The following is a 27685-nucleotide window of genomic DNA, read 5'->3' on the forward strand; positions in this document are numbered from 1 at the left end:
CCAAAAATTGCGTGGCAGCAGCCAAAAATAGTTTCCAGGGCTGTGAACATGTTTATTTACGCATTCATCTCTGTGGATTCGATCCCTGCTTCCCTGTACTAATATTTTAGCTAAAGTGGGTTGAGAGTTTTGAAGGGAGATTAAGGTAGCGATTGTGTGCCCAATGACAGGTAGCTCAAAATTCTTTGAGTTCCTAGACCCAGTGTCCAGAGGATTTTCTGGATTGAGGGTTTTTAATTTTTGAACACTCTGTCGCTGACCATTAAACTCACAGCTCTTCATATAAGTTCCAACATTAATTGTGACACTACATGTCTAAAATAAAATATTATCGTTGGAAGACCCTAACGTTAAACATAGTCACGTATCATGTTTTTTATGACTAAAACGCCCTTAAGCCTTCAAAGGGCATTTTGGTCACGTAATTTTCAGTGTATGTATTTGTAGTTGCAGGCTGGCATTAAAGAGAACAAATTACAGAAAGAAAGAAGAGAGAGGCAGAGGTTGATACGAGTTTGGTCGTCAGTATCTGTATTTTTTTAGCTGCACTCTCTCTAACCTCTTGAGAGCAAAGATTGTGGCTGACGTTATCAGTCTCCGACGAATATATACATACACACACACAAATAATCTTGTACACTATTCCTATTTACAGAGCAAGATTTATTTAGAAGATCAAACGGCAACAAAATTCGATAATGGATGCTTTGTGGTTCAAGGTGGGGATCCACGCCATGGCGGCGCCTCCGATCTTCCCCTCTAATTGCACTTTCGATCGTAGTCATGTAACTGCCCTGTACTCCTATGAAATAAAAAGATGGACGTTGAATAATTAAATAAGGAGTACTGCATTGAGATTTGTATTTGATTTTTTTTCCTCTCTCCCTCTATCATTTTACAGTTGTGTAGAAAATTAAACTACTTGAACTGGCTAAGAGACAACAAAGGAAAAAGTATTATGCTGTGTAGAACAGCATATTTTGTTGGGACTTTGAGCATAGCAGGGGATCTAAATCTGGAGGGAAAAGGAGGAAAGAAATTTTATTTAGGATCCAATTAGATGGAATGGAATTGATCAAAGATAACTCATATAAAACTCAGAAAAACTATATATGGTTTTGATACTATAGTATATGTGTCTCACACTCCTTGAAGCCCCAAATATCATAATCCCAAACATCTCCATAGAGAGACTCATAAGCATGACTTGGAAACCAACAATTAGCCCATGCCATTTCCTCATCCACCGCAGCACCTTCTTCTTCTCCGCCGCCGCGTTTGTCGCATCCAATTTCGCCTCTTTCCTTGGTGTTGGTGCATCTTTATCGCCTCTTCCCCTTTTGCTACAACTAGTATTCATTGTTTATCACTTTTTCTCTCCACTTATTCACTTACTTTCTCTCTATATATAGTGGTGAGAAGAGGTGGTTTGAATATTTGGAACTTGGTCTCCGAGTTGGTGAGCTCATCTTTACAAATTGCAATTTTCGACTTTCACGAGAATATCTTTTTATTTGTCAATCTATTAGGAACCTAAAGCTCTATTTTCACTACACTATGCGTTGAATCTAAGGATCAAAATATTTTATTCATTTAATATAAAATTATATCCTATTTTCAGTACCGTTTTCGATGAGCTCGGACATAAGTTAAATTCAACATACATGAGTAATGAATTACACAACATTTATAATTTGCAAACATTGTACTCCTAAATCATGTTTAAGCCTGTCGAACTAACTGAATCATAAAAACAAATCTAAATAATTAGATATTCAATTAAATCTGAATTTTATACCAAATCTTATCCGTGTTACGTTTACCAAAACGAGTTGAATAGGCTTTAGAAATCTGATTCTAAGAGCGGATTCAAAGTGACAGCTTACTATTTTTAGAACATCCAAGATAATCTTCTCTCCCGAATTTGGTGTTTAGGCGGCCACCGACCAATTAATGCAACCATGACTTTTTTTATTACTACTACCGAATTTAGGAGTATTATTTATAACTTTTATGTATTTAGAATACATTAGTTTTAAGTGTATGTATTTATTTTCAGAATTAGTGGGAAATAATTGGTTAAAAATTTCATATTTAGACTTAATTTAATTGTGGGAACGATTGAAAATGATAAAATTATTTATATTTTTTAGGACCGAGGGAATACTCTTCCATTAATTATGTGAACCAAATCAAACTGGTGAAAAAATAGGTAACACCATAACTGAAAATTGAGTTGCATTACATATTCACTTTATACTTTAAATTTAATTATTATTTATTATGACATGTCATTATTAATTACTACTCCCTCCGTTCCAAGGAAGATGACCCCTTCTTTGGATGGCACAGGATTTTATGCAATTATATTTTGTGTGTAAAGAGAAGAGAGTAAAGTAAGAGAGAGGGAATAAAGTAGAGATAAGTGTGTTTCTATTTTAAGTAATGGGTCATCTTGGTTGTGACAAACCAAAAAGGAAAGTGAATCATCTTCAATGGGACGGAGGGAGTATTATTATTTGGTACTTATTCAAATTTTGTTAACTCTTCTTAAATTGTCAACTAATCAACTCAATTAATTAAAAATGTGTATGTCTACACAAATTTAGATGATATACTTATGTATTTGTGTTGATTTTTATTTTTAGTAAGGTAAGGGCGAGTCTGGGAGAAACGGATTTAAGTTTAAATAGTAGTTATGTAAACTTTATGCAATTCAAGAACTTGTTAGAAAATCCCAAAAATGAACTTATTATACTTACTCAATTTACATTAATAGAAATACTCCATTAATATAAGAAGCATTGACAAATAAGTTAGATATCTATAATCCTCAAATCAATGATGAGAAGCCACATTCCGCTGTGGGAGAGCAGATGCAGCGGGTCGTGTGTTGGCAGCTCCGCATCAGTGTCTTAATTAACCAATCAACATGAAATATAATTACCCATACAACATGAAATATAATTAACCATACATGTAATTCTCTCTCCTTTGTCCAACTGTTTCTCTTCCTCATGACAAAGAAAATCAATTAAGGTTCCAATTATATGAAATTGAATTAATCAAAACCAGCTTTGAAAACTCAACAATTTTTTTTAGATACTATTGTGCATAGTGTTCTCTCTCATTTGTTATTGTGGAGCAAAGTTATGGGCACTTAGCTTCTTAAGCCCCAAATATCATAATCCCAAACATCACCATAGAGAGCTTCATAAGCATCACCGGGAGCTTGCCCCTCCCAAAATGGAAACCAACAACTAGCCCATTCCATTTCTTCATCCACACCATTCCACCGCAGCACCTCCGCTTCCGCCTCCTCCACCGCGAAAAGCCTTTCAACGCCCTCCTTCGTCTCCTCCACCGCCTTTGTCACGTCCAATTTTGCCTCTTTCTTGGGTGCTGTCGCATCTTTATCGTTTGTGACAATGTCTCTTCCCCTTTTTCTACTACTACTATTCATTGTTTATATATCTCTCTTTCCCAAATCCCACTTATTCATTCTGTCTATATATATTGATAGATTATGGTAAAAATGAGAGAAAAAAGTGGTTTGAATATTTGGAACATGATGTCCGAGGAGGTGAGCTCAGGATATCTGCATTAAGTCAATCTATTTGGAACCTAAAGCACTACTTTCCCTACATTATGCGTTGAATCTCAGGCCCAAAATATTTATGAATTTAATAGTACTAGTATAATAAAATATTTTAAATAATAAACTATGTTTTCTATACCGCCGTAGTCCACTCGGTACAAGGGGATGTGTTCGGACAATAATCATTTCCTATGTTAAATTCACCGTATATTAACGAATTGCAAAATATTTTTTCCATATAATTTGCAAACATGTATAGTAAGTATAATAAACAAGAATTTATTCAAAAAAAAGAAAAAAGAAATGATTAAGCCTGTCGTATTAGTTGAATTAGAATATATGTAAAATTTTAATAAAGTAGTATAAATTAGATATGCAATTAATTATTATAAACTCCTATGAGTTTCTGAACAAATCTTATCTGCGTTACCCCCACAGAATGAATTGCATAAGCTCTAAATATCTGATTCTAATAGTGGATTCAAATTGACAACTTACTATATTTAGAAAATTTTACTTGACATCCAAGATGATCTTTTATTAAAAATTTTATATTCTTCCTCAGATTTGGTGTTTAGGCGGCCACCACCACTTCATGTAACAATGATTATTTTAGCTTTTCTGTATTTAGAATTTATATTTTACTTTTATTTTATTTTATTTTAGTTATAGTAGTAATTAGAATATCTCACTTCTCCTATGTTTACGAAAAGAAATGATTATGTTTTTCAATTTTGGACATGAGTCATCTAAATAAATTTATACTCCATGGTAAGTTCTTTTTATCTACATTTATATTTCATTGTGATTGTCAATCAAAATTAATTTCTATGTTAATTTATGATAATTTTTTTATTTAATGTGATATTTTATTTTCTATTAATAATAATTCAACTACTTTTTCCTCGTTGAATACAATATGTACATAAATTTATACATACAATCGGGCCCATCTTTTGGAGAAATATCCAGGCCCTAATCTCAAGTTCATATATAGGCTCAATTCTTCGGCCCACAACGTATAATTTCATATCGGCCACCATCATTTGTGGGCCATATATAACTTCTCAAATCACATTTTTGCTCGTGACTGAAGCATAAATGTTTTCCTTCAACTAAACACTAGAGAAAATGATTTATCACTGATTTATATTATTGTTTACACCCTCTTCATTAAAACTCTGTGATTTTTGTTACAACTGATAAAGTAAGTTTATTATCTACTCTAGGTTGCTTTTTAGTAAGTATAGACATTTTAAAATTACCATTAATTTTATCTTCACAAAGTAAGTAATTTCGTATTGTTTCCTGCTCACAATTTCGTATTAGAGGAATACGAATGTTTAGATGGACAAAGAGCAGGCATTACTTTTAAATAATAATTCAACCGCCCCATCTAAATGTGAAGTCCCTTTTCATTATTGAGTCAAATTGAGAATACATAAAGTTTAAATTTGTTAAGAAACATGTCATTTAGATGAAAACTCTCAAAAAAGTCACTTTAACTGAGACAATATTACGGTATTTTGATGCTTTATGCACAAATTTTAGACCCGACTAAAACACCTTCAATTCTTTTCAATTTTTGTTTTTTGGAGAGGCAAGCTCTATTGAGTCTTCAATATAAAATTACAACAATAGTTACAACTTGCAAGCCAACCCTACCCTATATAATTATATACTCTATTCACTTTTAATAATTGTGAGCAACATAAATTTTAATTTAAAGCCGTTTTAATTTTCAATAGTTTCACAAAACTTGAGTGGGCATCTATTCCGCCGTTGGAGAAGACAAATCATGTAAATTTTCCCAACCTCAGTAATACTATTTACTTCATCAAATTTTGTCCACTCTACCATTTAACTCATCCACGAAATATTATCCACTTTGTTTAATTTTTCCTCTTTTTGGTAAGTCGAACCCTACTTTTCACTAACTCGTTACACTCACTAATTATAACTCCATTTGACCCGAGTAAGATGACACATTTCTTAGCCGCCACGAGATTTTAGGAGTTATTGGTTAAAGTATTTAACTGGAAAGAGAAATGGTGGGTGTGAGTATTAAAATAGAGAGAGAAATGAAGATGAATATTTTAATAGGAATGCAAAAAAGTAATTGGGTGTATTAATTGGAGAGAGAAAGTTTCCAAAAAAAGAAATATATTCTTTTAGTTGGGACAAACTAAAAAGAAAAACATATCATCTAAACAAGACGGAGAAAGTATTTGCTAATATACAAAAATGAGATTCACGTTCCACTAATTTAATCAAAATAAAATGTGATTATATTTGGTAGACCAATGTGGAGTATAAGCTTTCCTTTATATAGTTGACTTTTCTCATCTTCTTGTCCACAACATGTCAAATCCAATGAACCTCAAAAATCAAAGGTCCCAATTAGTCCACATCACCATCTCTTGCTATGATTAAGAAATGTCCAATCTCTACTTTTTGTCTCTTACTAACTATACTACTCTTTTTACCTCTTTTTATTCACTTTTTTTAAGTATAATTGAATCATTTTTATTTTAAAATATTTTTCTTACTTTTATTTTATTTTCTCAATTTAATTCTCTTTCAACTTTATTCCTTATACTTTTTCTTCTTTCTTACTTTTTTTTTATCTATCTACTCAATACACTAAATATACATTGCTTTAATTTTGAGTTAGAAAAATTCTGCCTCAATTATAAAACCTATAATGACAAATGTTATCATTATTTTGTGGACATATGAAGAAGTAAAATTTAGTACAGTAGAAAGTATAGTACTCCTCACATAAATGAAATGTCCAACAGTTAACAAGCTTCCCACTAAATTTTTGTTCTATTCAAATTTCAAAGCATGAAAAGAAAAAATAATTACTTAAGACACAAATTGCATGCCAATAACTTCTCAAATAAAGCAAGAATTTCCACAAGTTAAAGAACTCTATTAATATCCATTTATACACGTTCTCCTTTGCAAAATCCCAAACTAACCCCAAAATGAACATCAAACATATATTACGAATTGAATAAAAAAAACAAGATAAATCCCCCTTTCTCATCACTTACTTACACAATTACAAAGAGGGGTTATTTCCATTGATGAGAGCTCCCTAGTTATTAATTTGTTTCATTGCTCAATAACTTCATTCTCATGTACTTACAAAGACTCGACCCAACTCACCTCAACTCGGTTAATTACATACATATTGCATGACATCATATATATATACACATTAATAGACGACAAAATCAACATGTAGGAGGTAAGCTAATGATCAAAATGTTACTCTTGTTTCCAATCTCTTGTTCTTCTTCTAAAATTTGATGCCTCAAACCTTCTTAACTCTCTCTCACTCTCTCACTATGTATGTACTCATTCTTTCTCAAGCCAAGGCAGGGATGCTGCAGTTGCGCCCATCCCTGTCCAGGCAGTCGAAACCCTCGACCCGGACGGCTGGATTGTTGCCAAAATTAGACCTCACACATCCCTTGCGGGCAGAGGAGGAGGCCGATGGCGCCATCCCGGATGAGGGGATCGGGACTGGGACGACTTTATCATCTCCAAAACGAGCGTCTTGAATTAGCGGGTTAGATACTCTACTCGGCGGCGACCCGGAAAAAAATGGGGGCGACGAGGCTACCTGTCGAGCGGATTGGTCCGAACTCGAACCACCCTGCAGTTCATTGTATATCATCAGATTAGAACACTCGTTGGATCTAACAATATATTTATCAATTGATTATTGAGTAATGTGTTAGGACTAACTATAATAATTTTTACTAGTTTGGGTCACAGATCTAGCAAGTCTCACAACTTGTAACATGATGATAGAGTTAAAATTAGGTAGTAAAAATACACGGCCAATTTTTATAGGTTGGAAAAAATATAAACAAAGCTATACAAAGTTGTTCTATCTAAAGATTCTAAAATCTTATCCATATATTCAAGAAATGAAGGTATACTGTACATAATATTGCAAACTAATAAAAGGAAAAAAGAAACAAACCTGTGCAAGAATTATGTCCAGTAGCTCATTTCCAGCCTTTGCATCATAATCCTCTTGTTGATGGCTGCAAAAAAATAAAAAAAAAAAAGTTAAAAATAATTTCAAGAGCATATATATAAATTAAATAAAACAACAAGATTTTTTTATACCTAAATTGCCATCTCAAGGGTGTAGCAAAAGCTGGATCAAGAGTGCTGCGGTTTAGGCCGAGTCGCCGTGGCTTAGGGCAAACCACGGTCTCCTTCCTCTCCATGGATCTATCGGCAGCGGTGGCCCAAATCTCTTCACACGCAGCATAGCTGTTCTGCTGAATTGCACAGTGGTTCATTTTCAAATCTCTTTGAGATCTCTCACAACAACAAAAAATTTACACCTGTATACAAGAAAAAGGAGATTTATTTTTTCAGACCCAAAATAAAATTAAAATGATTTAACAAGCTGAGTAGATCTATTGGTGTTAAAGATTAGTTTTTTCTTTGTTTTATTTATTTTTCAAGGTTAGATCCGGCGGAGTTTTATTGACTTGTGCACACAGACAAGCAGTTACTGTCTGAAAATATATATTTTTTTTAATAATTTGGGAAGAAAAATTAGAAAACTGCATAGATCTGTTGGAAACATCGAAAGATTTGATTTTTAACAGTTGGGAACAGATCAAACACGCTACCCTTGAAATTTCAGAAAACCCAGAAAAAAAAAAGATGAACTCGAGAACAAGAAAATCCTGATTTAAAAAAAGCTGAAAGAAATGAAATTTTGTAAATTTTATAGCAAATCTTCCAAAACTAAAATCATAAAAGACACTTACTAAGTAAATTGAGAAAATATGTGTGAGATGCCAAGTAACAGAGCAGCTGCTTTAAACAACAAAGAGATAATTAGAGTTATTACCTGAACGAGCTATACAGAATTAAGAAGCACTCCCGATGAGGAGGAATCTAATGGAAAGAAAGAGAAAAATTAAAAGAGAAAATAAATAAGAAGAAAGGGAAAACAGAGGGACGGAATAGATGGTAGAATAAACGGTTAGACTAGGGCATGAGAAAGAAGGTTGAAATCGCCTATCTAGGTTGAATTTATACACATGATATTGATTGAAGGTGAGATATAAAAATATTTCAAAAATTGATAGTACTCCTAAAATATTTTTGGACCAACTATTTTATTACGATTGCGTGGGGGACAACTACTGATTTAAGGCTGCAATAAAATAAAAGAGATTATTACTCCACTTTATAAATGAGTTAAAATAAAGGAGAGGAGCGCTTTGTTTAGTTGAATTGAATTGTTTCAATATTTGCTAAAAAATTTTAAAAAAAAGAGCAGATCTTGAGGCGTTACTCTTATCATGACAGTGGCTCGAACCATTAGAGAGATGGTGGGGATAAGTCTTTGCGTGCTTTATTCAATAGCATTTCAAATTTAATTAGTCTTTATTATATGTGACATATATTTTAGGAATAATTTAGGAAACTTGATATTTTAACTATTAAGTACTTAGATAGTTATTTATATTTTTGGAGTTATTTCATTTGTGTATAGTTTCAAACCTAATTGGTATTGAGGACTAAAGCACACGATTGGCGGCTCTAGAGTCGAGCGACGCAGGAATGGGGCCGCGCATAAAGATACCACGTTGCATGGTTGTGTGCATGAGGCGACTTGACGTTGGTGACAAAAACGTGGAGAAAATCTAGCTTGGCATTGACCTAATTGGTATTGAGGACTAAAGCACACGATTGGCGGCTCTAGAGTCGGACGACGCAGGAATGGGGTCGCGCATAAAGATACCACGTTGCATGGTTGTGTGCATGAGGCGACTTGACGTTGGTGACAAAAACACGGAGAAAATCTAGTTTGGCATTGAAGATGACGTCACCTAAAAAAGGCGGTGTTGCGCTTTTAGCAAAAGACATTAATCGAATATTACCTATTTGGCACTAGCGAGCATATGAAATGATGTTGACCACTTGACACGTGTGGGGCCACCAACCTTCGGTGCGGGCCATGCAAAAATTTTACTTTCTTAAATTAGACTAAACTATATCCATAAGTGTATGATGTTAGTGCACTCAAATGCATGCAAGAGTGAGTATCCATATAGACTATTGCACTACATAAAAACACGAGCCAATCTCTATCGCTATCAGAACACCAATATTTAAGTTGAGTTGTAAAGACTCGTGGTTAAATGAAGGGAAGCCAACTTAAAGCAAGAAAATATAAGGTGGGTGAATCTTATGATATCAATAACAATAATTACTATTTCAAGTCAATATCTAAGTCCTATGTCAACTGATATCTCGTTATTTTTTCCGTGTTTCAATATGGTTAACCAACATGTTAATTTATCGATTATGATAAATTAGATCGAATTTTGCTGATTTATCTTCTGCAGTACCTCGATGTGACATGAGCGTGAAAAGAAATATAGTCATTGACTAAAGAAATACGTAGAGAAAGGACAAATATATAAGACCTTTCAATGAGATAATGCTTTTTCAACTCTCGCAAAATGGAATCTATTCCAAACGTATATGCCATGGTTCCTTACTTCAACAGATATCTATATTTGATATTTTTAGAGACTTTTTCATACATACCTATTGTCGATACTAAGTAGTAGTCAAAAGGTAAAGGCTCGGAAAAAAAAAAGATCCAACATGTACATAACTAAAAAAGATCCATAAAAAAAGAGCAAAAGTTAACCGTTTTTTACCTTAACCTTGGTACACTTAGAAAGGTTCGAATCTTGCTCGAAAATGTGTTCTTCAACCCTTCGATGAGTGGGGAACTTCGTCTTGCTCTTTCTCTCTATAAGTTGGTGGGTGATGAAAACCAAGCCCTAGTTATGATATTTATACTTGAGCTCAATTGGATCACGAAGCTTCGAAATAAATTCTGCACATATCACCTGGCAGGGTGGAGCTATGGCACAAATCTACCGAACTAGTTGCCTAAGTGAAGCCAATAATGACCAGGTTGGGTGGAAATCATTGCTTTGGATCTGCACGAACCATCCGGCTGAATGGCCAAGTAATGCCTTAATGACCTGGTCAGGTGGCACTTTTGGAGTGTCCATTCTCTACCGAGTTTGGGTGGAATTCTAGCATATGTTCCTATCCGGCGGGGTACGTGAAGCCTCTAGTGCCTATCATTATCGTGTGTGTTTTTTTTTAAATCGTATTGTTATTTTAATCTATGTTATTTGTTATAGAATTAATCTCTTACTTTACCAATTTTACATTAAAACTCGTGTCATTTTGAAAGTTTATACTCCCTCCGTCCACGAATAAGAGTCCTGTTTTTCCATTTTGGTCCATCCACGAATAAGAGTCTCGGTTCATAATTACCATAAATGGTAAAGAGACCTCACATTCCACTAACTCATTTCACTCACATATCATTTAAAACTAATATATACAAGTGAGACCCCTATTCCACTAACTTTCTTCCACCCACTTTTCTTAACATTTCTTAAAATCCGCGCCATTTAGAAATGAAACTTTTAATCGTGGACGGAGGGAGTATATAGGAAACGGAGAGAATAAGTTTTTTCCTGTAATGATGTGGTTCTATTTTCAACTAACAACTAATTTTTTGTCTCTTTCTCTCTTACTTTATCAATTTTACATTATAACTCATATTGCTCACAATCAAGACATGTGCATATCAAATGAAATCCTTGTCATAGTGGTCCTTTTTTTACGGTTCCATCATAAAATTATCAGTCATGTCATTGTGCAATTAACGTTGACCGTTAGTTTTTTTACAGAATTGTAAAAAAAGGACTACTTCGGCGATATTTTCATTTGTTATTGATCCATTTTTTAAAACTTAATGTTTTGGGCCAAAATTCGTGGTCTCGTTCCTTTCAAATTTATGGCTCCGCTCTTGCTACTACAAGACCAAAAAACAACTGCCAGGCTAGACGGATGTTGCCACTGCGACCGAAAATTGATGCGATCGATTTTTTATTTTTTATTTTGGTCATTTGACTTTACTTTAAACTAGTCTAGCTCTAAAAATTTATAAAATTAATCAGAAAATTAATTGATTCAAGATTCTATTTTTATAAGAAAGATGTCTTTGAATGTGTGGACAAGGTCAAGATCAAGATCAAGATCAAGACCAAGACCAATTGATTCGTGATGCTATCAATAATTTAGTATGGTGTGGTGGCCCATTATGCATGCCTGCTTACTGCTGAAAATATTAAATAATTATTCGTACGAAATTGATATACATGTACGAAACTTATAGGTTGCTTCATGCGGTCGTTTATTTATTTTATCTATATATAGATAGATTATAAATTATTTGCGATATCAATCTCCTAATTTAAATAATTGAAACGCACATTGTTTGAAAGTCTTAAAATCGTCTTCCCTTGAGAAAATATCATGTTCAAACTTCAAAGTAATTGAAATCATAATTATCAACTAATTAGTGTTAATTTGTTGAACTTTTTTTCCAAATTGTCAATCGCTTTCATGTCTTATACACAAAGGAATCTTTGTCTATGAAGTAGAAAATGTTCCATTTTAGTTGGGACTTTTATTCATCTTTGCTGGTGCACATTTGGAAATTCCATGACACTATATTGTTAAGGTTAATGGGAAAATTGGCATCTTTTTTAAGTAGGGAAATTTTTAAAAAGGTATGAGACTTTATATAAACCCTTTATACTTGATTTATTTTGACTGTTTTCGTTTACGTTTCTCTTCATTTTTATCACTCAATTATATTTATTTTTTAGATCAATATTATATGCAAATGAACACTAATTCACGTATGTCTCATTTAAGATGAAGTACTATTATTTATTTCAGTTAATACTATAATACTCCATACTAATGTTGGTCACATTTAATGCCTAATTTCATAATGTTTGTCACATTTCCAATGTAGTTTTTCTCCATTTATTGGGTTTGCATAATTTCAACAAAATGTATAGTAAATCAGCACATGGCGCCACCCACCTAAATTGTACTAGTAAGAAACAGCTGGTTTGCAAATTATGAATATGAGGAACGCGCTTATGTTTCGCTTAGCCTAATCCAACCAATCCTACTTTACACTAACTAATCACAACCCGAAATTCAATCCATAGCTTCAAGTCTACAAATAGGAAGGCTATTCATTTTCACCACCGAATAATATTAAAATTTAATAATAAGTAAATTGGATTTAATTTGGGTATGAAAATTGCTAAGATGAAGAGAAAAAACACCCAAACCATACCGGTCCAACATTTGAATAGTACTATATGAATTTACAACAGAATAGACTTAACCGTATCTTAATAATGTCTTTTTTTTAATTCGAAATGAATTATTTAGGTTTTCTACACGGACTTGATGTTAAAGTTTAGATTTTCATGAGAAGTTGAAAATCAGAATTGGTTTAGTTTTGAAACAATCGTCCTCTTTTTTATGGACTGGTGAATATATAAATATTAAAAAAATGTTCCCCTATGGTTTTAAATCTGAGATCTTTGACCTTATATTTCACCGGTTTAAAAAATATAAATTAAGGATGTGTTTGAATTGGGGTTTATATTTCATCTACATAAGAGCATAATTATTTTGCAACAATGTTTATCTTGGTTTTATAATTTTATTTATGGTGTTTGAATTGATGATATATTATCTAAAGTAAATAATGTTGCTAATATCACATGTTTGATTTGCTATATACGGAGTACTATATTATAGTGTGAAATTCCCAAACAATCCTCTGATTTTATCTATATTTCCAAAATCTGAGGCTATATTAATTTAAGACAGTTTAAGACTTGAAATAAAGTTACCAAGATTGTTATCACTGAATTTTATACGATAGTAAAACAGCTCCTTTTAGCCCGAATTCAACGGGCCTTTGCTATTTTAAGCGGGCCTAACAAAATAGTTAACAAGCAATTCAAACACTAGATATTATCATTTAAAGCATTTAAAGGTCTCTATCATAATGAGACTAAAGGTTTTTGGGCTTAGGTTTGAAATGTTCAAATAAACATGAATTTAAAGGTCAGTTGATTCAATCCCGAGACATTTAGCCTCATATTTAACATGTACTAGTATATAAAGGTTGTTGTACTAAGGTAACTAATAGTACACGTATACCTCTCTCTTATTATTATGTACAGAGTATTGCACATGTTAAGAAGAGCAAAAATAACAATTATACTAATTTATTAGATTTTGTAAATTGCACCCCTAAATATGAATGATCAAGAAACAAAAGATAAAATTTAATCGACGTATGGATGATAAAGCCTTATTGGATACATTTAAGCTGTGGTAAAAGGTTGCAATGTGTCAATAGACTCAACCAACATTTGTAACAGTTTCAATTGAACGGTATAACGTCAATAGTTACTACCGTCTGGAGATTTACTGAAAAGTAGATTTCTAAAAAAGCGATGATAAACAACCAAATTTTGTACAAGCAAAATAAAGTTATATTAATAATTTGATGTATTAGTTATATATTAAAATTATAAATATAGTAAGTGGATAAGTTAAAAAGACTTATTAGCCTTTAACCTCATTTTTTATATTTATATTTGAATTTTCTTTCTATTATTTTTAAAATTTGAATTAAAGTAGGCACTAGTTACATATATAATTCTAAAAAAATAAAAAAATTATAAAAAATCATAAATATATAACCACAATATTATGCACTTTCCATGTACTATATATGTATCTAATATTTTAATTAAATTCATAAATAAACCTATTTTTTTGTCAAATAAATAAAAATTTGGTTGTACAAAATTTGGTCACATAGATTTATTGTTCTAAAAAATGTTTTTAATGGTTAGTTGTAAATTACATGTGCATAATATATTTCCGCAAAACGACATCGGATCGTGTGGTTGGAAAACTGACGCTGAAGAAGATCGAATCAAATCAACTCACTCAGGCGTATCTCTCTACTGCGTTATTGTGTACGGCCAATAAAAAGTGAGATAAAAAATACAGTCCTTCTTCAAATCATTGAATTCTGTACCTAATTAAAGATTAAACTCGATTATTATTTTCTCCAATAAGTACTACTAGTAGTACTCTTCGTAAGTAAGAGGAAACCATATAATAACACAATTCAGTAAAATACAGTATTTCACTACGAGTTTCCAAATTTATATACAATTATGTGTATTATTCTTCCAAATATTATAAACTTATTTCCGGTAACTTTTATAATTTACTCTATCCGTCCATAATAGGAGCTCTATTTGATTTGAGCACCGATTTTAAGAATAAAAATAAAAGTGAGTTGAATAAATTAGTGAAATGTGGGTCTCACTTGTATATAATATTAGTTTTATAATAAAATGTGAGTAGAAGTTGGTGGAATGTGGTACCTACTTACCATTTATTATAAAAGTGAAATAAAACTCTTATTATGAGACGAGCAAAAATAGCAAAATAGAATTTTATTGTGGAAAAAATGGAGTAATTATTTTTATTTAGAATTTTGATCGATTAAATTTTGGATGATTAGTTACATAGCGTGACAAAATTGGGCCTGGGCTCCAAAGCTAGTTACGGAAATATGGCGTTTTCATTCACAGTGACTTTCGGCCTAAACGAATAAAATAATTTTAAATGGAAATAAAATTCATAATCTAGTCTATAGATTTCTAGAAGCAAAATGAATAATTAATGACATTTGTTCATATTTAAATTTATCGCATGTTGTTTTAAGGCAAAACATAAGACAACTTACATATTACGGGCCGAGTAATATTGCGAAGGCCTGAGCCCAAATTAATTAATAATAACGGCCCATAACTTATGGAGTACTATTCTAGAGTGTTATTAATGAAGACATGGACCTCCATTTTAAAATAATACTACTACTAATACTAAAAAGTTTACATAATGACTTATGTTAATGTATGTAAAAAATAAATAGAAAATGAACGAAATATTCAGAAACGATTTTTTATTTAACCATGTACCAAAAACTACTTCTATACTGATCATCATGTCTTCAAACGATAAAATTTCATAATTGCTATACTTGCATATTCCATATGTGCACACGCATGAAGCGTAGATATTACACCTTGTGTATGTGTATTATGTATACAGTATATATTGTTGAATTGTGATATCCTACCATTGATTTCAGGTGTGAGATACCGAGAGATGAAGTGTGCATTATTGCTTCTCATGTAGAATATTTACAAAACTAATAGATAACTGGCAGACTAATTAGAAGGAAGAAACCAAAATATTCACTTAAAGCAAGACCTATCTCTCTCTAGATATATGAGGAGGACCACAATATTTACCTTTTCCTTTATGTGCAGTCCTTTTAACCCTAATATTACTACTCCACCAATTAACCACTCATTCTTTAACTGCGGTAACACACATAAATTTTCACCTAATCGCACAATCCAAAATGATTAAGACAAATCTTGATGCAACTCAATCAAGACAACCTATGTAATTCCAAAATATCCATCCACTGAATTTGGTCTGATAAAAAATTTCTTAATTACCAAAATAGCTCAAAGTTTATCTCCTGGGTATTTTTTTTTTCTTGGGCTGCAAGTACTATATTGATGGCTACACATCATGCATTAGCCCTTTCAATCTTTATGCATTTACAATAATAATAATCTCAAGCATGCTTCTTTACATCAAAACCGATCACAACTGCACAGTCATATCTAAAAGGCAAAGCCTTTGTCTTCAATGCCCTTAGGGCATATATATACACACACAGATATACATAGTGGCAATTCTGATAAAAATGAATGAAAAAGGGTTTGATGCTATCTGCACCAATAAGACGCATGTTTTATGGTCACTACTCTGAAACTTAAGGGTTCAATTTTTACATAAAATGTGTGTTTTTTTTCCATGATTAATTTAGTGTGTGTGTGTTTTGTGTTATGCAGGCTAGTATGAGTAGGGCTTCATCCTCTCCTTTTTAAAGTCACGAGAGCTTGTGTTGTTTCAATTTTAGTGAGAGAGAGTGAATAGGGATGTCTCCACAAGAGCTGGCAGAAAGAAAAAACTGATAGAGAACTTTCAAGCCTCCTTTCTTCAACATCACTCAACTAATAGCCTCCAAACTGAAGTCTTATAATCTCCCAAGCTTTAGTTCTCCATCCCATCTCCCATCCAAAAAACAAAATCACATTTTTTAAATCCTTTTTTTCATCTGTCTTTCTTTGTCGTCTCCATGTATGTATCACACCCCTCAACCCCACACATGATCATCTTCTTTCAATTTTCACACTCTAACTTCTTCTTTCACTTGTTGCTAGTACTAATCAATTAAAATTTTATTTGTTGGTATGTATACATTTTCCAGGAGACCAGAGGGAAACCCACTAGACCTCAACAACTTACCTGAGGATTATGCAAGAGATGCCAAACTTGTCCCTGAGGACAGCTCCTCTTCTGCTGGTACATAGCTTTTCTCTTAGTAATTAATTACTCCATCACACCTACTACTTCCATATTACTAAGATCCATTCTCTAGAACAAGAGTGCACATTTTGAATGAATTAAATAATAATCTCATAAAATAAATTGTTGGGGATGGGGAGTATGAGAACGAAACCCTAGAAAGTGGTTGAAAAAATGACAAGACAAGGTATATCCAAAATCGAAAATGAGAAGAGGGGGAGGATTAGTCTCATCAAAGTTGCTTTAATTGGCATGGGGTGCAGCAGTATACAGGAAAAAGAAAAGCGGCGCTAAGGAAGGAAAAGATGAAGCCTCTAAGGTGTATGAGTGCAGGTTTTGTTCCCTCAAGTTCTGCAAATCCCAAGCCCTCGGCGGCCACATGAACCGCCACCGCCAAGGTAGGACTATCTCTTCTCTCCACTTTCTTCACACATACAATCAAATGCTTATATAATACTACTATCAGAGAGGGAGACGGAGACATTGAACAAGGCAAGGCAACTGGTTTTCACCAATGATTTAGCTCCCACAGGCCACCTAAGCTACGTCTCAACGTATGCTCTCTCTCTCTCTCACTCATAAAATAAAATTGTCTCTTTTTTGAGTCACCGACTGAATTTATGATATGTGCAGAGGGCAGCCGGTTCCGGTTCCGCAAGGAGGGGAGGGAGCGATGCCGTTCAGGCCGGTGTATCCGACGAGGATGATGCCTCCTCCTCCTCTGTACGCGTCGCCGCCGAGGATGGTGTCGTTCCATCCGGAGTACTTGGTGGGGCATGTGATGGAGGGGGAGAATAGGTACACGTGCATAGGGGCGCCGGTGGGGCAGGGGTTCGCCGGCGGTAGAAATGAGGAGGAAGGAGTGGGGTGGGGCCGGAGGTAGACAAGGACAAGATTGGAAAACGTTTTGGATTGTATATGTCGATCAATCCGCATCAACATGGATTCTTTTCTTTTGTTTTTCTCTCTGTTTTTTACTATCATAACTGTTTTGCTACCTCTTAATTTCTCTCTCTCTCTCTCTCAGACACAATCAATCCAAAAACATGCTGACAAATCTTTCAATGCTCATCAGTTTTGGCTTTATTTTTTCACATGAATCACATCTCTTACTTTCTCCTCAACTCGGATTGGAGGCTTCTTTCTTTCCAATTTTCTTGTGTCAAATAACTACTCCATATTTAATCAATTAATTAAGATGTGATTGTGGAGTTTTCTAGGTTTTATGTTATCTGCAAGTCGTATGGATTGAATGAATAATGAAAACTAGAGTACTAGTATTTTAATGATTTTTTATAATTTCTTCAAATTGTATAGTATTAATAGATTTATACGAAGAAGGTGATTCATCGATTATCTCTTTCTACGAGAAGATAAATCATAAAAGATCGACGAATCAACACGTGTTGAGTCATAATTTTCCTTTATTCACTGTAGTTCCATGAGGTGTTAGTGTTAAAGAATATCTTTAATTTGCTTTATGCATACTGATAAATGCAAACATCAAAATATACTACTATAATAACTTAATTAGTTGATCGTTTGCTCTGAAAAATGCATTTTAAATGTTTACACATGCCAAACAATAGTAATATCACGTGAATATTGAAATATAAATATACTCGTATAAATAAGCGAATTCATTCGAACGCCCAGAATACTGAAACGACTATTTAAGATCTAGTACTATATATTAATAATAAATATATACCAAGTAGTAAGATGTAAAGATTTATATACATACAAATAGGTCTAATAGTCTATATTCTTGCACTTCATTCAATTCCCGAATCTGTCTCTAGGTACTCTATTTGCTTCAAGGTCGCTGTCATCATTAATTTTCAGATCCAATATGGACCATATTACATCTAGTTTCCTCTCACATGAATAATTTCACAGACCAACTTTTCCAGTTATTCATATACAAGAAAATTACTAATGAAATATAATACCACATGTCAAATCTTGACCGATCTAACAGGTTGGCAAAATATACTCAACTCCTATTCACATTTCATTTGTCAAAGTGTACTGGTTTGGGTAGATGAAATATATTAGGGCCGAAGTAATTGCTAATTCGATCACTTCCTAATATCATCCACGGTAAGAATAGGCCAGCCATATACCAGTCATAGGCGAGCCACTCTCTCTCTCTTTGCCATGTCATTAGCACTAAAAATCCACCTGCCACATCAGCATTTTACTTAAATAGGCTAGCCCTAGGCCAGCCATAGGCCAGCCGCAATAAAAATAATTCAAAAACAACTACATTTACGGAATTAAACACAAAATACGGAATTAAATTTACGAAACATATACGGGAAAAATTCGTTAATTTTATTTAAATAAAAAAAAGTACATTAACTAAAAATAAAAAAAATTACATAATAAAAAAAAATCCGGGTTTCCACACACGAGCCACCGCCCCACTCTACTCCTCATTAATTTATTAAAAAAATACATTAAAAAATGTTAGTATGCCTTGAATCCGTTATAGTTTGCCGCTAGCCGAACGGGGGTCCCGCTGTGACATGTTTCTGTTTTAGGTCTTAATTTTGTATTGGGCCTAGCCCGTCTTCTATGTGCCTATTTTAAAATTACATAATTAAAAAAAATCATAAAAAAATACATTAAAATACAATAAAAAAATGCATAAAAAAATACATTTAAAAAATGCAATAAATAAAAAAAATGCATAAAAAAAATTAAAAAATAGTGCTGGCCGATTGGCACGCCACAATGGCGGCCAGCGCCCTCAAATCGGCTAGCCCACGCCGATATTTTCGCCGATTCGCGGCTGGCCGATTCCAATAGTTCAGCTAATCGACCGGCTAACGACGCGAATCGGTTAGCCACTATTGTGGATGCTCTAATAGAACAACAAAATATATATGATGAATACCAGCCGATAATTTAGTCACAAATGTATTAACCGATATTGTAGATATCTTATGATGAATATTAACCGATAAGTTAGTCACAAATATATACACATCTCTCGTATTCTACCATCTCTACTCTGTTATTTTATATTCTACTATTTATCTGTCTCACTCTAAATAACATATTAAGATCACATTTTAAATGATATATTTTTAAAAATAGAAACATCACCCTCTCTATAATTTTATTCTCTTCACTTATCTCACAAAATAACACTACATGTATAAAATAATGTGACAGTAAAGAAATACTCCACTTAAAGTGAGAAAGAGGAAGTATATATTCATTTTTTATATAAAAATCTATATAGTACTCTACTAGTTTACTAGATAATATCAAAATCTAGAAAATTATACTGTATACAATTGTGATTTAGATAATACTACAAAATATCTCGATTTCTACTATATAATTCTTAAAAATTCTACTCTGCTAAATAACACTTTGGCTTAGATGGAGTAATATTTAGATATTTCTATCACATAATAGTAGATATTATTCCTAAAAAAATAAATACTACGTCCATCCCAAATAAATTGAGTCAAAACTTTTGAGCAAGAGATTAAGAAATTGTGTTGAAAGTTAGGAAAGATATAGATAAAGTAAAGTAGATGATGGAATTAAAAGTGATTGGTTGTTTTGTTTTTTTGTCAAAAAAAGGAAATGACTTAACTTAGTTGAGACATCCCCAAAAAAAAAAAAAATACGACTCAACTTAGTTGGCACGGAGGAAGTATCATTTTCTTTTGTTCAAATACCTCTTCCATTATAGTAATAATTCTTGAATTTTGAAGCATGCAAAAATTTTGGTTACGGCTAGTTATAATGGTTGCCCTAATGTACAAATCAAATGTATGGATTCAGATAGAGAAAGAGAGACAAGAAAACATAGGTGTGGGAAATATTTGCAGGGCAAAGTAAATTACGGTCAAAAGCTGCAGATTAAGTTCGGCAAATATAGGATGTGAAGGAACAAATATATGGCAACTCTAATTGGCAGGTCAACTCACAGTCTAGTTAGCCTCTGAATTTCTCTAGGTCAATCAACCTCCATTACTTACTTAATTTTTTTTTTCCATATTTCAGTGCCTAATCATACATTTCCCCCCAATCCTAAATTTTACTACATACATTTCTCAATCTCTAATTAAATCATCTTATTTTTTTAAAATCCAATTTGATTTTATACATTTTGGTACTCCATTTAGAGTCAAGTTTAGACAAACAATAGTAGCAATAACTTAGATCTTACACTGACCACACAACCATATAGATAAGGGTGATTAGAGAGATGGGTAACTTTTAGTGCTCCTACTTTGCAGTGCTACTTAGTTCTCTAACAATACCAACATAAAAAATGAAACTTATTTATTGAAATTATATATTCACAAAAATGATGACTCTTTTATATTCCTATTAATATTCAATTCTATATATCAGTCACATAAAATATCACAAAAATGCACCATTTATCCTAGTGAAACCAAATTAATCCAACACCATATTATCCAATTAATTGATGTCACACCACTATAGAAAGTATATTTGCTAACAATTTCGCAATATTCCATTGAGTAAAGAAGCAGTCCACTGTCACACTTCAACAGTGCAGAACGTTTAGCTCTCTCTCTCTCTCTCTCACACACACACACACACACACACATACACACACTAAATCTCTCTCTCTCTCTCTCTCTCATAGCTGAAATCCCGAGACCTCATTGGTGAAAGGAACAACACTAGATTGTACTGTTGCCTTAATAGGGTTTTCCAGCAAGCATCGCATGAGTAGGCCAGAAAAAAACTTCACTAAAAAAGTTGCATTCCAGTCTAATTAAATACACTAGCATAATCATTTTAATTAAAACATTTAGAAATTTAAAGATACAAATTGAAGGTGCAGCTGCTGCTGCAGCAAAAGTCGACGACCCCTATGATTTTATAGAGTCAGCTTAATTGCAATTCACAATTTTTGAGACGTTTAAAGCTGCTGCTGCACTACCCTAATGCTTTACTCCAATTTAATTAAATCAATACTTTTGTTTTATTTTATAAATTAAAATACTCCATATACTTCACCTTAATTACTGATCAATGAGTACAGTTAATTCAAGCAATTTTCTGAATCTGCTTTCACACTCATTCTGTTCACATTCATGCCTCTCTGAGTCGCAGGCCTTTATGTATGTGGTATAGCTATCAAATCCAATTACGGAAACTATTACTCTTTAATTTGAATTTTGTTTACAAGTTTACTTGTATTAAATGTTTTTGGTCAGATGTCGTCCTTTAATTTATTTAAAACGCAAACATAAAATAAGAGAAAGAAACAAGCAGTTGTTTCTACTTCATCTTGGAAATGGAGACTGATAGTTTTGATGTAAATATATAACTAAACAATTCAAGAAGCTAATCCTGAAGTCAATATTTACAAGTTTATAAACTATACAGATTCGAAAAGCATAAGTCTTTTCCAAGTCTAAAGTTGGCTCTATTTTCTATTTTTTCCCTTTACCTGTACATGTCCTAGATATCTACAATAACTAGAAAGGTACTGAATTTATGCAAACTGATTGAATAAATTAATATCATTAGGGTGCAAAAAAGTGATTGAGAATTTTAATAGGATAAATATAATGAGACAAGACATTTGATTGCCCATGAAGAAACTCTCGAGCTTATAAAATTGTGCCCTTACATATATGTATATTAATTTAAATGTTTCTTTTAGGTTTTCTGCTACAGTAGCAGAAAAAATTCCAGTTTTTGTCGATGAATTGAGATATGTATTCATTAATTAAACATGACAAACTTTGGTAAACGAGTTATGAATTGAGTGTATGCAGTTGTATATCTGCCAAGAGTAATTCCATATAAAGATCAAATAAATGGACAAGACATTTGATTGCCCATGGATTAATTCTCGTGCTTATAAAATTGCCCATGGATTAATCAATACCTATATAAGTGGAGTATATACTAGTATGAGTATTAGGTTTTCTATTACCCAGTAGCATCAGATTTTTTTCAGTTTTTGTCGATGATTTGTGATAACGCGCGAAACTAAGAAGAGTATAATTAAACCCCAGCTAGTATAAGTTTTTTTGTTTGCTTTTATAACACATATTCCTTTCTTCTATGTTTTTGCAATTACAACATAACGTCTTTAATTTCATCAATAAAATGTATTTTGGCGGTACATATTGGCCAAACATCAGCGTTGAAGATTTGGAAGTGTTGTAAACTTGTAACTGTAAAATTAATAATTTACAAATATATTGTGATACAACAAAGCTGATGTTGTAATTGCATGTGTTGTGATTATAGAAAGTTAAAAAGGTAATCTTGTAAGTATAAATTACTACTATGAGTTTTTAATTTCTTCAATTGACCCAGTTATTATCTTCAAATATGCATATATGTAATCAGTCCACGAACACTACCACGTCATGCATCCACTAGATATTCATATACGTATCCATAAGCCACTGCCAACAAATTAAAAATTGGCTAAGAACATTTTTTAAAGCAATAAAGAACGCCGCTAATTTATGTTTATAAATATATTAATGCATCACCGTTTAGAAAACCGTTTTCATTGTATGTGTCACAACTATAATTAGGAGATACAACTAGATAAAGCAAAGATTAATTTTTCCTAAACCCTTTCTTTTACCTCCTAAATCTTTAATTATTTTTTTTAAAAAAATCCCACAAGTAATTGCATCTGGCTATCTTTTTTGTAGTTAGACAACATTTAGCTGACATGATATTTACTGGCTAACTCAACAACGTTTATGAAGTGTATTTTCTGATATTAGTTGCAACATTGGATATTTAATGCGCACAGAAAGTCTTTTTTGTACCATTATTCTTTGCAATCTTTAATACTACTATTATTATTTGCAATCAATAAAATCTTTGAAGTAATTAAAAAAATGGAGAAAATAGATGAAGTTGATGGATCCCTATCAGCTCTCTTTGCGGTGGAAGTTAAGGTGCAGAGAAATGTCCTTTTATGGCTGCATAATTGGATTCTAAGTTGAATGAAATATCATGTGCGTGTTAAATTTATATATATTGATTTGGGTATGCAAGCATATATGTATACCAAATCTATTTTTGTGAAAAGTGGCATATCACACATTTAACCTTGAGGAAACCCCATCGTTATTTTGTGCTCCCACCATTTCAATTGGCCGACGTCGCATGCATATCATGGTACATTAGTACTACTTTAATTTGCCTTTTTATTCGTACAATATTTCCCACAAAAAAGGGGTTCACAATATACATTTATTAATCAGCCTTCACTACACATTACTATAAGATATCTTACTCTTAAAAAGGGCTATATTGTAATTAGTCCTATAAAAGTGTAGTTCGGAGCCTCCTCAAAAGAAATGTTGAATTTTTGCACCTTTCAGAACTTTATATTTAGCACCTTCCCTGATCCAAAGATTTCAACATAATTGATATGGGCATAATAGAAACCATTAATCGTTTAGGTAAATAAAAAGAAGAAGATAAAAAAGGAAATGGGAATATTTAAGTTTTCAAATGATGATGAGATGAAAAATCTGAGAAAGGGCAGAAGTCTGCTTGTCTCATCACCAATCATGCTGCAGCACTTACACATTACCGTGATTGTCTTTTTTCATGGAGATGAAAAGTTGGCGAAGCATTCACAACTAAGTTTTGTCTTTCTCTCTCTATTTGGAAACTGATTGTACCATCTCAACCCCTCTCTTAACTCTTTCCCTTCTTACTCCTATATTTATTTCACATTATTATACATATAGTAACGCCCTACTCATATATGCCCCAAAAACATTGTGTGGATTTCAACACACACACACACACACAGTCACTCACATGGTTACCTAACTGCCTCTGATATACTTCAAACTACAAACTCTGCTGCATCATATTTGATTCTTGGACCTTTCAATTTCACCTTTTCCCTCAACACTTTTTTACATAACAAACACAAAGAAAACGATAATGTAAAATGATGATTACATGGTTAGATTTTCTGTTCGTCATGCTTGGACATGGAGAACCTGGCGTTCACCAGTTCAGCAGCGGCTCGTGCAGCAGCTGATGCCCGCTCTGCTGCGGTGATAGCAGCACGAGCCTTTAGCAGAGTGTCATCGGAAGATTGTGGGTTGGGATCCTTGATCTCGTTGATTGATTTGGGACTATGTTCCCTCGCTGATAACTCAGCTCGCCTTGTTTCCACATACGAAGTGCTGTTGTGGGAAGAGGGAGGTTGCAGGTGGCGCGCTGGCCGATTACCATGTAAAGATGGTGCTGGCTGATCTGTGATGGTAGACGAAGATTTCCGAACTTCTAGCTCTGGACAAGGTTGCACAGCTATTTGTTTTGGTCCATTCTAAAACATAGCAAGGAAATGAAATCATAATAATGTATTCAAGAAATCGGTATTATTACCATAGAGAAAAGAGTTGCATGCTTATGAAAGGTGATATCATGAATGTTTAAAAGATCATAACACCATATGCATAGAGAGTTTGATCGAGAGTCGGACAGAGATCCTTACAAGAAGATCCTCGGGTTTCTTGCTAAATTCTTGTTCTGTTTTGGTTGAATCCCAATTGACATTATGTTCTAGTGCGATTGCCTTCAGTATGTTGAGCTTTACATCTGTGGGCGGAGCAATCACCGAGAGCTTTTCAATTATCTGCAGATTACACAACGCATTCTAATTATTCGTATTTGGCAAGGATGGTGAAATATCAAGCTAAAAGAACATAAAAAGACTATTAACCGTGCGGTTGACACTAGTATCGGGGCGAAGCTCAGATGCAGCAGCTATGAATTCCTTTCCATATTTTGCAGCAAATAGATTCCGGACCTGCAATAGATCCGGTAAATCTGAACATCTTGGAGCTGAAAAGATTATGCTAGCCACAGCTTCCCGTAACTCTGTAGGGCATTCTCTGTATTAAGGAAGACAAATGGCATAAAATGTTATGATTCAAAAAATAGGAAGCACCACTAATTTGTCACAATCACATTCAAAACTAGAACTATCAACAATCATAAGTACGATAAAAAATTAATGGCCGATAAATTGACTCCATGTAAGGAAAACAATGAACTCACAAGCATCAGATTTTCACATGTAACTTAGATCAGAATAGAGACGAACCAATGCCTTCGCTTCACGTAAAGTTCTAGATTATCACATCTAGAGAATCAATGTGCTAAGACCTAAACAATGAACTGCTTTATAATAACCACAAAATGCAGAAGTGTCTGTCTTATTTTAGACCATATCATAACAAAGGTAGATTGCTAAAAAATAAAATGACGCACTTCTTTAAACGCCTTCTGGTATTTCTAAACATCCCAAAATCAGAAAATATACGAGCATTGGCATAAACCCAAGGACGAGGTTACCTCTGGCTTTCAAGAATTGGTACACGGGCAAGAACAAACTCGCAGAATAACTCCAAGATTTCATATGCCTCCCATGTGTTTTGTTCTCGTATAACATGCTCCACCTATATCAACACAGAAAATATTAACACAGAATGAAAACATTGTGTCGGAAGCAAACAAGATCTTCTCAATATGAATAGATAAGTACTCTAATTCGAGCAATAGCTTCTTGGCCAGCCTGCAGAAATTCTGCTATCTCCTTCCTCATAAGCCTCAGCTGCACATCCCGCTTGTTTTGCAGAAGCTTGATACGCGAGATTGCCAAGGTTAAGCATGTTTTACTACAAAACAAGTATGAGTAATCAATCCAAACTGTTAAAAATTACAAGAACAAGTCTCCTATGAAAGCAGACTCATATGAGAATCTAAATCTGAACTGTCCAAATCACAGAAAAACAGCTTTTCCCATTGCATAAAAGCATTCCTTAACACAATTCATTAATCACCTTACGAAATTTAACCCTAATTCAGGTCGATAGAAAATCCCCAAAATGGTTGGCAGCATTGCATAAGATGCAATTTTTACAATCATTCATAATTCTAGATCCAAATATCAAGCCCCTACAATTTATACCCAAAATTCAATCCCGATTCAGATGATCATCCGTACATAAACACACGCGATTTGCAGGATATACATAGTTCTAATATTGAGAAATAAATCATGAATAAATCGAAAGGGAAAAAACCCGACGAATATCGACAATTCTTAGCATTTAAAATTTCTTCTTCCAATTATAGAAAAAAGGAGAGTTGAAAAGTGAATGGATTGAACTAACCATTTGGCTCCAAGGAGTCCCCTGTTGAAGAGTTGATTCAGCATAGACATTTGGAGTTCGTGTGCCCCTTTAAGCAGCAGAATTCAGCTTGTTAGGAGATCGATTTTTACAAGAATTCTGCGCTCATTATTAGGGGTATATGATTACAATGAAAAATTAATCGAAATATTGTTTCTTTGCGTTGTCTTTACAGTTCATTCTTCATAAAATGATTAGAGAAAGAAATATAAATGGGCCGGGCCGGGCCGGGCAAGAATGACATGATTTACTAAGTTGTATAGATACAAATTAGAAGAGTTAATGAAGTGAAAACTAGATACTTATATGTCCTGTTCTAATACTTATAGCATCCTAATTTAAAATTAAGGCTAAATCTCCATCCTTAGATTTTAAAATGAGTGGATGAAATTAAAGTTCACAAATCTCAACAAATACTAGACAAAATATCAACAAAAGG

The 27685-nt window shown here is 33.2% G+C and overlaps 3 protein-coding genes and 1 long non-coding RNA gene across 5 annotated transcripts; 1 reads left to right on the top strand and 3 right to left on the bottom strand.

Moving 5' to 3' along the window:
- Positions 1-562: 562 nt before the first annotated feature.
- Positions 563-1493, bottom strand: LOC125190933 (uncharacterized). The gene is made up of 2 exons (XR_007170999.2): positions 1145-1493; positions 563-802 (listed from the first exon to the last, which is right to left on the bottom strand). It is a non-coding gene; the product is annotated as an uncharacterized LOC125190933 (long non-coding RNA).
- A 5120-nt stretch (positions 1494-6613) lies between these two features.
- Positions 6614-8673, bottom strand: LOC125186471 (uncharacterized). Its single transcript, XM_048082840.2, has 4 exons — positions 8490-8673; positions 7748-7971; positions 7599-7662; positions 6614-7265 (listed from the first exon to the last, which is right to left on the bottom strand). Exons 2-4 carry the CDS (start codon positions 7924-7926, stop codon positions 6975-6977), a joined length of 534 nt encoding a protein of 177 aa, XP_047938797.2. The 5' UTR covers positions 7927-7971; positions 8490-8673; the 3' UTR covers positions 6614-6974.
- Positions 8674-16537: 7864 nt separating this feature from the next.
- Positions 16538-18109, top strand: LOC125191262 (zinc finger protein JAGGED-like). Of its 2 annotated transcripts, none has more exons than XM_048088777.2 (5): positions 16538-16810; positions 16941-17035; positions 17302-17436; positions 17505-17592; positions 17672-18109. In XM_048088777.2, coding segments are annotated over exons 1-5 (570 nt in total). In that variant the 5' UTR covers positions 16538-16808; the 3' UTR covers positions 17922-18109. The 2 variants fall into 2 exon arrangements, with proteins under 2 accessions (XP_047944734.1, XP_047944735.1); XM_048088778.2 differs by having other exon boundaries at positions 17305-17436.
- Positions 18110-24880: 6771 nt separating this feature from the next.
- Positions 24881-27410, bottom strand: LOC125187156 (Regulator of Vps4 activity in the MVB pathway protein). The gene is made up of 6 exons (XM_048083690.2): positions 27229-27410; positions 26598-26730; positions 26408-26511; positions 25773-25944; positions 25545-25685; positions 24881-25376 (listed from the first exon to the last, which is right to left on the bottom strand). The coding sequence occupies exons 1-6, from the start codon at positions 27276-27278 to the stop codon at positions 25008-25010; spliced, it is 969 nt and encodes a 322-aa protein (XP_047939647.1). The 5' UTR covers positions 27279-27410; the 3' UTR covers positions 24881-25007.
- Positions 27411-27685: the final 275 nt, after the last annotated feature.

This window comes from Salvia hispanica, chromosome 5 (assembly GCF_029641045.1).
Source record: "Salvia hispanica isolate PSC_SH4W2 chromosome 5, Shi_PSC_v1, whole genome shotgun sequence".
In the NCBI taxonomy this organism is placed as follows: Eukaryota; Viridiplantae; Streptophyta; class Magnoliopsida; order Lamiales; family Lamiaceae; genus Salvia; species Salvia hispanica.

Excerpts from the sequence above, each read along its gene's own strand:
- LOC125186471 (XM_048082840.2), bottom strand. The coding sequence starts at position 7,926 with ATGAACCACTGTGCAATTCAGCAGAACAGCTATGCTGCGTGTGAAGAG. Across the intron at positions 7,663-7,747 it reads CCCTTGAGATGGCAATTTAG|CCATCAACAAGAGGATTATG; the intron begins GTATAAAAAAAT and ends ATTTTTTTGCAG. Across the intron at positions 7,266-7,598 it reads TGGACATAATTCTTGCACAG|GGTGGTTCGAGTTCGGACCA; the intron begins GTTTGTTTCTTT and ends AATGAACTGCAG.
- LOC125191262 (XM_048088777.2), top strand. Across the intron at positions 17,036-17,301 it reads GGACAGCTCCTCTTCTGCTG|CAGTATACAGGAAAAAGAAA; the intron begins GTACATAGCTTT and ends CATGGGGTGCAG. Across the intron at positions 17,437-17,504 it reads CATGAACCGCCACCGCCAAG|AGAGGGAGACGGAGACATTG; the intron begins GTAGGACTATCT and ends TACTACTATCAG.
- LOC125187156 (XM_048083690.2), bottom strand. The coding sequence starts at position 27,278 with ATGTCTATGCTGAATCAACTCTTCAACAGGGGACTCCTTGGAGCCAAA. Across the intron at positions 26,512-26,597 it reads AAGCTATTGCTCGAATTAGA|GTGGAGCATGTTATACGAGA; the intron begins GTACTTATCTAT and ends GTGTTGATATAG. Across the intron at positions 25,377-25,544 it reads AGAAACCCGAGGATCTTCTT|AATGGACCAAAACAAATAGC; the intron begins GTAAGGATCTCT and ends GCTATGTTTTAG.